This window comes from Takifugu rubripes, chromosome 6, assembly GCF_901000725.2.
Source record: "Takifugu rubripes chromosome 6, fTakRub1.2, whole genome shotgun sequence".
Classification (NCBI taxonomy): domain Eukaryota; kingdom Metazoa; phylum Chordata; class Actinopteri; order Tetraodontiformes; family Tetraodontidae; genus Takifugu; species Takifugu rubripes.
The window spans coordinates 12514900-12524899 of record NC_042290.1 but is presented as its reverse complement, the minus strand read 5'-3'; the positions used below and the strand labels follow the sequence as shown (position 1 = coordinate 12524899).

At 51.9% G+C, this 10000-nt stretch overlaps 1 protein-coding gene across 1 annotated transcript in view; it reads right to left on the bottom strand.

Annotated features, from left to right (window-relative positions):
• The window catches only part of LOC101071706 (N-acetyllactosaminide beta-1,3-N-acetylglucosaminyltransferase 2), a 4042-nt gene extending 715 nt beyond the window's left edge, over positions 1 to 3327 (bottom strand). The window contains exons 1-2 of the mRNA XM_003978702.3: positions 3044 to 3327; positions 1 to 2742 (exon numbers count right to left, since the gene is read on the bottom strand). The exon at positions 1 to 2742 is cut by the window's left edge and continues 715 nt beyond it. Of these exons, the coding sequence (XP_003978751.3) occupies positions 1388 to 2742; positions 3044 to 3293 (1605 nt within the window). The 5' untranslated portion in view covers positions 3294 to 3327 and the 3' untranslated portion in view covers positions 1 to 1387. The remainder of the gene's footprint in view (positions 2743 to 3043) is intronic.
• Between the last annotated feature and the right edge of the window lie 6673 nt (positions 3328 to 10000).

Here is a 10000-nt window from a genome sequence, read left to right as displayed (position 1 = left end):
GACTCCACCGGTTCCTCCTCCAGCTCCTCTCTCCGGGCTCCTGTACCCTGGACGCAGAGCGTCCCGCCTGGGTGCAGTGGATCAGGATCCCGAATCCTGGACTAGGATCCAGCGTCCCACCTGAGTCTGGAGTAAATCCACAAGGGTCCAGGGTCAAAACAAATCTGGCTCTCTCTGTCTGCCTGAAAGGTCATGGCCTCCTGCAGGCTCCCAAGCTCCTTCAGGTTCCTCCAGAAAATGTCCTGCTGCTTCATCAGAGGCCTGACCTTTGACCTCAGGCAGTGTCCACCCAGAAGTCTGTCGCTGGACTCAAATCAGGCTGGACTCCTCAAGAGCAGAGTTCACCAGAGACTTGGTTTCACTTTTGTTTTCTTCTTCTGGCCGCGTGTCTCAGCTTTGAAAACAGCTTCTACATTCTAGCTACCAGTACCGCACCTGACCACTAGGCGGGGCTGTTTTATCGAGGTTTCTGGCTGCAGCTCAGGAACGTTAGCGTCAGTACCGCACCTGACCACTAGGCGGGGCTGTTTTATCGAGGTTTCTGGCTGCAGCGCGACTCCAGCAGCTCACCTCTGGAACAGACAGGTCTGCTGGCCTTGTAAATGGCAAATGTGTTTTTTTGTATTCGCAGCGTCATGTCTGCCAGTCTCCTGAAGCCAGTCAGCTGTTGTCTCTCATCCATAGGCAGGTGTGTGTCTGTGTGCATGTACTGTACATAGCACATATGCAAATCTATACAATCCGTCTTTGTGTAGCTTCCCACATGCAAACTAATGAAGATACTGTTTGTTTGCTTGTGCCACAAATTCAGGCGGCTGTAATTTATTTGATGTTGTCTTCGTTTCAACCCCATTTTTTCATGATGAAATCAGATTAAACACAAAGTGAGATGTTTGTGAAGATTTAGGATCATGATCATTTACCCTGGAACATCGAACATTATTGGAGTGCTTTTAAAAAGAGTCATTTTCCTGGTTGACTCAGTTTAACATAATTAATATTTCACAGGTGAAAGTAGAACGGAACAGCTGGATATTTTAGTTTCTCAGGAAATCAGCACTATAAGCGACTTATTGCAGTACTGGACCACAGAAGCCTGCATGTGGGCTCAGCTCAGCCTGTGGTGGCTGAGGTTCCGGCTGTTCACGTCCATCCTTCACGTCTGATGGACCGATCATGTAAATATTGGATATCAGCGTGTTGGTTCTGTCATAAGCCCACAGACATTGTGACCGTGGGACTTTAGCCAAGCGTTCTCAGAGGTACTGAATGTTTCCGCTTTGCCCTTTGAGGTAGATCGGCCCCCCCACGGTTCCGTCCTGCCGGTTCCACGCCCTGCTCATCACTTAAGTGTCGTACTCTGAAATATTTGACAGGCAAACCAGGGTTAGCACTGAGCGGGCAGCTTCTGGAGCTGCCTCCACAGCGTCAGCATCTCTTTGGGACTCCGTCTGTGAACCAGCAGCACAGACCTGTAGGCACACGGGTTCCCCCGCTCCGATTCCGGCAGGTCGAAGGTCAGGAAGCCTGGGTGGTGGCTTGGCGCGAGGCCCAGCCTGTACAGGCACATGCCCAGATAAACGTCGTCTATGGGGAAGAGGCGCACTCTTTCTGACACCTCCTTCAGCCGGAGAGCGAGCGAGCTGCTGTAGACCACCCCCCCTCCTCCGGCGTACGGAGGATAGCTGCCTTTGTAGAAGCTCTCTGGAATGTAGTATTTTGTGGCGGGCTCTCGGTTCGGCATGGCATTAACGATCACGTCCCCCACAAAGAGATCCAGGCCTGCATCGGTCTGGTTGGTGTAGAGCCGAAACAGGTTGTGCTCGTCCCACTGCTTGTGCAGAAAATCCATGAGGGCGCCTGTTCGCACAAAGACATCATCGTCCCCTTTGAAGATGAAGGCAGCGCCGGGGCAGTGCTGCTGGAGCCAGTGCCAGAACAGAAGGTCCTTCAGGGTCAGATTAAAGAACGAGTCCCTGAAGTCCCACTGCAGGATGTCTCTGTACTTCTGGTTCTCCAGCTCAAGGAGGTTTCTCAGGTCTGGGTGAGGACCTGTGCTGGAGTCCTGCCGCCCAAGCAGAAAGACTGTCTGCACCAGTCCCCCTTTCTTACTGGTCTCCCCCTTCACCAGGCCGGTGCGCCCCCATGTCTCCCGAATGGCCTGTCTGTTTTCAAAGTTCCCCACCTGGGATTTGATGGCCATGAGGAGCATTGGAGGGTCCGGCTCAGAGCCGCTCTGGTCCCTGTGACAGATGGCTGGCTGGTTGATGAGGAGGGTGTACTCCCGGCAGTGCATGGACCTGACAAACGCTCGGATCGGTTCAGGCAGGCTGTTCAGGTCATGCGTGCGCGGGAGCCAACACTTGTGCGACAAGCAGTCTGAGAGGCACTGCTCCTCCACCTCAAAGGTGGCGCTCGGCGTCCTGGTCTCGTTGCCCCGCAGGAGCGGATTGTGCTTCCGATCCCATGCGTGCTGCAGCTGGTTCCAGAGAGCGCCGTCCTCCAAACGCAGGTTCCAGAAAGGGCCCACCGGGTGAGAGGCCAGCGTGGAGGTGTTGGCTGTGATCCCCGGGGCCACGTAGTGGACGGTGATCTTGGGAGGCGAGTAGGAGATGGTGACAAATATGGAGACCATGACGTATATCAGGAGGTGTCCCGTCATCATGCAGGGCAGCAGGCACATACACAGCAGGCGCCCGTTGCATTTGCAGCACCTGCCCATCACCCACCACGTACGCACACCTGCAACCGTGAAGACATCAGGCGTGAGCAGGTGGGACTTTTACTGACGCTAGCCTACCTGAGACCTGGAACCCCCTGGAGTTCTGTCTCCATGCTGATGGTCCTCTGGGGGCTGTTATCCACACATTGAAAGCCACAGGCCCCAACAGACACCGGATGGAACATTGAACAGAGAAAAACATCCAAAAAGAAGCAGACGCCAACGGAAGCCCGTCACGTGACGCCCCCATCCCGCCAGCTCTCCCTCTTTCACACCAAACCACCGAATCTGGAGACGGACAGTGAAAACGAACTCACTCACCGTTGTGTTCTCTGGCGGATCTGAGCGGGATCACAGACACTCCTGGTCTCCCCGTAGCGCGAGTGTCTTCAGCTCGGTTACGGCTGGTTTCTGACGTGGCGTGTGCGCGGATCGTCCTTTGCGTCCATCCTCGTTGAAAGAAGCCGAGAACAACGTCCCGCATGAGCCGAGCGGCGCTGCAACCGCAGCCGAGCAACAGGTCCCTGGCGACGTGCGCGCCGAGCATGCGCTTCTGGCCAGGTGGGAACATCCAGACGCACCACAACTTTTGGGTGCACGTTGAAGGGCTGATTTCTCCGTTGATATGATGATCTGATTTGCATCAAGGGGCTGCAGGTGCACATGTGCGCGTATTTGCATGATGTGGCCAAATGTCCCATGACAGGCAAAGGTTGAGCCAACCCCCTCCAGCATTTATACAAAACCGATTGTTCTGTATGACCAAGGACTCGTGTCCCAGTGCTGCTCGTGGGTCAGTGCCCGTGGGTCAGTGCTCGTGGGTCAGTGCTCGTGGGTCAGTGCTCGTGGATCAGTGCTCGTGGGTCAGTGCTCGTGGGCCAGTGCTCGTGGGTCTAAGCCGCTTTAACGCCGGTGTCGAATAGATCAAACTGCAGTATTCTGCCAACAGGTGGCGCTACACACAAAACATCCGCCACAATCAAAACAAATACTCATGTGAACAATGTGCTGAGTTCGACATGAACTAAAGGACAAAACAAATGGAAATTCTGAAATGACTCGATATTAGGTTCTGTAACGGAATGCGGTTTGAATAAAGTCTGACTCGGATGTTCAACATTCTCGTGCCAAGAAACAAGTGACGAAGTTTCATTCTTTTTTGATAGTTAGCTGACAGAATGTAGAGAAGGTGATTAAACACTTGATTCGTGTTGCGTCTGTCTTCTATTGTTACACTCGGTCTACAAAAGACAATCAAATCCTGATAAACATCAGCGAGATACGGCGGAAGGAATGACTGATGTGACATTTAACCAATAGAAAACACCCCAATCAACGAGTTACGGGTTGAACCGCGGGGACCAGCCAATGGGATGCGAGAGGGGGCGGGATTTACGCGCCGCCGGGCTCTTCTGGTTTTGTGTGCAGGTTTGGTTGAGCTTTGAATGAGGGGCCATCATCGTCCCGGCGGCTCCGAGCTGAAAAATACAGTTTAAAGTCGCCGCGGTCGCCTTTGGAATGAACAGGCCGGTTCCGTTTAGGTGCACCTGAGCCTCCGTACGGCCCCTTGTCCTCTCCTGGCCGGGTAAGTAGTGTTTTCCCTGCGAAAGCGGTCGGATCTGGCAGCGAGCGAACATGCAACAGCGCTGTTTATTTGTCGCTGCCACAGTAGCGCACTTGCTAGCGGATTAGCTCCGCGCTCCGCACCGACATCGAGCTGCTGCCCAACATTCCCCCCAAAACAACCCGAATCCACGTTACGTGGTTTTGGGTTGCGATAAACGACACACGCCAGTGAAATCCGGCCGCCTTTGGTGCACTTTATTGGAGCGATGCTGCCGAGTTTCAGCCTGAAATGTAGCATTAGCTTATTCTTCCAGCCGTGTTGGTCGTTAGCGCTCCGCTGCGGCTCCAAACACGCCAGCTCGGAGCTCCACATCCGCGTCATGGCATCGGCAGATTGGGCTGCTTCCCCCGGCGCTCCCAGGAAAGTCCAGCTCCAGTTACCGAAGCCAGGTGTCGCTCTTATTAGCAGCGTGATTTTCCCCGTGGGCACTGATCCTTCTTGGGTGGAAGCGGGCTGGGATGTTGAGCCATTCCCACGGCAGGTGGTGCTCTTTGGAGCTGTCCAACGCCTGGACCCGCTGCATTCATTCCTGGAGAGATCTGGGATTTGCAGGATAAAATTCCACAGCCGAGACGAGGAATGTCCACCCGGGACGAGGAGCGGGACATTCCTGTCCGAAAGGAATAATTGGATTTTCTTCTGAGCCGGAGTTTGTGTCAAACTTTGATGTCATCAGGTGTGTCAGATGGTTCTCGGCCGGTTCTGAATCTGGGCCGGTTCTGGGCTGGTTCTGGGCTGGTTGGAGCTGCTCTCTAGCAGGACTGGCCTCTCCTTGGTGAAAGCCATGGTCAGTACCAGAACAGGTTCACTCTAGGATCACCTGGGATCAGCCGTTATTACACTCATCAGTTAAACTCCTCCTCCAACAGCATGATTGGAATTGTTTAAATAAGGAAAAACCCAGAACGGTACCGGGTCTGAACTCGCGTTTTGGGATGTTACAACATGACAAACCTGCGAAATATCCATTATAACGGCGTCAGAACTGGGAAGAAGAGTGGATTCAGCAGAGGCTGATGACTGGACCTGCTCAGAGTGAGGCCACGCCCCTTGTTTGTTTGTTTGTTTGAATCTGGCTTTGTACATTCATCATAGCCATTTCTTCTCTGATCATGGACACTCAGAGCCTGGAAGACCCACTTTTGGATTCTTTTTTACCCTGAAGGCCGATGTTTGGAGGTATTTCCTTATCTCCCTGAAAGCCTGACTGATCCGGCTGGGATCTCCCTTGTGGCTGCGCCTTTTCCCATTTTCTCCTGGTCAATTTTCCTGGTTTCAGGGTCAGTCGGAGGTCACAGCTGAGGGCAGGTGTCTCAGGGGCTGGAGCTCCTGGAGCACACATCAAAAATCGAGACTTTAAAAGTCTGTTACCGTGGCAACGCTAAACTGTGGGGAACATCACACGTGGTTTCCCCTCATTTGTGGCCAAAACGCTCGCATTTGCAACAGAACCTTCTGTCTGGTAGCAGTGAAGGAACATCAGCACCTGTAAATGTGTGGTGTGAGAACTTGGGGCATCACTGGGTCCACTGGCATGAGGGAATCACCTCCATTCACCTGTGGAACCGCAGCGTGCACAGGAAAATAGGGACGTTTATGTTTCTGCAGGTGTTTCTTCTAGCTTAGCTGTAAAGGCATGACACAGGTGTAAAGCAAAGCAGGCCCTCACCTGAGGGAACCACCTGTGCACATGGAGCAGAATCATTCCAGGTGCTCGTGCAGCTCCGTCTCGTCGAGAACATGCAGAACTTCACAGCGTTGGCGCCCGGTGGTCTGCACCACCAAAGCTTGGATCTTAACTCGCTTTCAGAAACATGTTCATGCTGACTTTAAATCTTCTCAGCACTTCCTGCTCATGAATCCTAATTATGCCTCTTCTTTTTTCAGGTGTTCTTTGATGTTCTTCCACCTCCTCCTGATGCTCCCTTAACACGTTTCCGTGACTGATGCCTCTACCGTGACCTCATTTCGAATCCCAGCTCCACATATTTAATCTGAACATATAGGCTTTGGTTCTGAGCTTTGGCGGCCGCCATCACACAAACACGCACGCCACCATGTCCTCCATCCTTCCTTTCACTCCTCCAGTAGTGAAACGTCTTCTGGGCTGGAAGAAGACTCCAGCGGGGAGCGGAGGTGCAGGGGGAGGAATTGGAGGAGTTGGGGAGCAGAATGGAGGAGGGCAGGAGGAGAAGTGGTGTGAAAAGGCTGTAAAGAGCCTGGTGAAGAAGCTGAAGAAGACGGGACAGTTGGACGAGCTGGAGAAGGCCATCAGCACGCAGAACAGCAACACCAAGTGTGTGACCATCCCCAGGTGAGAGGGACCTTCCCCATACACGCAAACACATGATGCGTCTGGAGTCTCCTCACGCTTCAAAGCAGCAGCCGCAGCAGATTCACTTCCTCCTTCTGAAGCTGCACAAGGCAGCAGAAGTGAAAGCTGATTGGAGGAAACAGATGTGTGGAGCAGGGACACGATCACACATCATCTGGAATTCTCCAGCACCGCTGACGTACGTGGTGTTGCAACAGTGTTCACACATCCTGGGTCTCGTCTAACGTCAGAACAGTGATCAATTACAGCACTAAAACACTGATGCCAACAAAGCAAGAGCTCTCTACGTGACCTCCAACTATACTGAGAGCATAGAGCTCTCTACATGACCTCCAACTATACTGAGCATAGAGCTCTCTACGTGACCTCCAACTATACTGAGCATAGAGCTCTCTACGTGACCTCCAACTATACTGAGAGCATAGAGCTCTCTACATGACCAACTATACTGAGCGTAGAGCTCTCTACGTGACCTCCAACTATACTGAGAGCATAGAGCTCTCTACATGACCTCCAACTATACTGAGCATAGAGCTCTCTACGTGACCTCCAACTATACTGAGCATAGAGCTCTCTACGTGACCTCCAACTATACTGAGAGCGTAGAGCTCTCTACATGACCTCCAACTATACTGAGAGCGTAGAGCTCTCTACATGACCTCCAACTATACTGAGCATAGAGCTCTCTACGTGACCTCCAACTATACTGAGCATAGAGCTCTCTACGTGACCTCCAACTATACTGAGCATAGAGCTCTCTACGTGACCTCCAACTATACTGAGCATAGAGCTCTCTACGTGACCTCCAACTATACTGAGAGCGTAGAGCTCTCTACATGACCTCCAACTATACTGAGAGCGTAGAGCTCTCTACGTGACCTCCAACTATACTGAGCATAGAGCTCTCTACGTGACCTCCAACTATACTATACTGAGCGTAGAGCTCTCTACGTGACCTCCAACTATACTGAGAGCATAGAGCTCTCTACGTGACCTCCAACTATACTGAGAGCATAGAGCTCTCTACGTGACCTCCAACTATACTGAGCATAGAGCTCTCTACGTGACCTCCAACTATACTGAGAGCGTAGAGCTCTCTACATGACCTCCAACTATACTGAGAGCGTAGAGCTCTCTACATGACCTCCAACTATACTGAGAGCATAGAGCTCTCTACGTGACCTCCAACTATACTGAGCATAGAGCTCTCTACGTGACCTCCAACTATACTGAGAGCGTAGAGCTCTCTACATGACCTCCAACTATACTGAGAGCGTAGAGCTCTCTACATGACCTCCAACTATACTGAGAGCATAGAGCTCTACGTGACCTCCAACTATACTGAGAGCGTAGAGCTCTCTACATGACCTCCAACTATACTGAGAGCGTAGAGCTCTCTACATGACCTCCAACTATACTGAGAGCGTAGAGCTCTCTACATGACCTCCAACTATACTGAGAGCATAGAGCTCTACGTGACCTCCAACTATACTGAGAGCGTAGAGCTCTCTACATGACCTCCAACTATACTGAGAGCGTAGAGCTCTCTACATGACCTCCAACTATACTGAGAGCGTAGAGCTCTCTACATGACCTCCAACTATACTGAGAGCATAGAGCTCTCTACATGACCTCCAACTATACTGAGAGCGTAGAGCTCTCTACATGACCTCCAACTATACTGAGCATAGAGCTCTCTACATGACCTCCAACTATACTGAGAGCATAGAGCTCTCTACATGACCTCCAACTATACTGAGAGCGTAGAGCTCTCTACATGACCTCCAACTATACTGAGAGCATAGAGCTCTCTACATGACCTCCAACTATACTGAGAGCGTAGAGCTCTCTACATGACCTCCAACTATACTGAGAGCATAGAGCTCTCTACATGACCTCCAACTATACTGAGAGCATAGAGCTCTCTACATGACCTCCAACTATACTGAGAGCGTAGAGCTCTCTACATGACCTCCAACTATACTGAGAGCATAGAGCTCTCTACATGACCTCCAACTATACTGAGAGCGTAGAGCTCTCTACGTGACCTCCAACTATACTGAGCATAGAGCTCTCTACATGACCTCCAACTATACTGAGAGCATAGAGCTCTCTACGTGACCTACAAGCACACTGACGGTGACTCAGCTCTCTTTTGTCCGAGAGCTGAGTCACCGTAGCAGCAGGACCCATGAGGAAGGGCGGGGGTTTGGTGTGGAACCTGATCCACCTTCAGTCAGCCATTGAGGCACCTGTGTGTTTAGATCATCGAGGGCTCTGTGTGTGGCAGCATGTTGTCTCGTGTGGATCTGACGTCGGTGTTTTTTGACTCACCCTCATCGCTTTGGGTGTGGACAGAATGAAACGGAGAGGATGTCTGGTGGCTCCTGCACAGAAGAGGCCGGCGTAGATGTGACCTGGGGAACTTGTGAGGTGGCTCTGATAAGACGGAGCCACGTCTTGAATAACATTATACGTCGTCTTGTGTTTCCTCACGGGTTGGGCTGGTTTTATCCGGAGCGTCCTTCATGTTCTGGGTTCTTCAGCCTGCCAGCGACGCTGTCAGATGGTGTTCACAGGTTTTAATCCTCAGCTGACTCCTCCATGAACTCGCTGTAGGGAGCTTGATGAAAGCCTCAGATACGTCTGCTTCTTTGTCTGAGAACCAGACTGGAATTTGGTGGATGGAGATAGGAGATCTTTTGTAGAGCTCACAACAGAAGTGGGACTGCAGCAGATCTCCAGATAACACTCAGAGCTGGAAACCTGAGGATGGATGAAGATGAGGGGGAAGAGAAACATGGTTTGAAGCTTAAGATAAGATTTGGAGCTCTTCATGAGGTATCTACTGCAGAAGCTCTAGAGCTCAGCAGTCGGACCTTCGCTGAGGAGCAGAAACTCCAGCCAGCAGGAGGTTTGTCTCTTCCTGGCTCAGAGTGACCAGGAGAACCTGCTACTGCAACAGAGCGGCCAGGCTGCTCAGCTCTTTAGGTTGCTCAGCTCTTTAGGCTGCTCAGCTCTTTAGGCTGCTCAGCTCTTCAGGCTGCTCAGCTCTTCAGGCTGCTCAGCTCTTCAGGCTGCTCAGCTCTTTAGGCTGCTCAGCTCTTTAGGCTGCTCAGCTCTTTAGGTTGCTCAGCTCTTCAGGCTGCTCAGCTCTTTAGGCTGCTCAGCTCTTTAGGCTGCTCAGCTCTTCAGGCTGCTCAGCTCTTCAGGCTGCTCAGCTCTTCAGGCTGCTCAGCTCTTTAGGTTGCTCAGCTCTTCAGGCTGCTCAGCTCTTTAGGTTGCTCAGCTCTTTAGGCTGCTCAGCTCTTTAGGC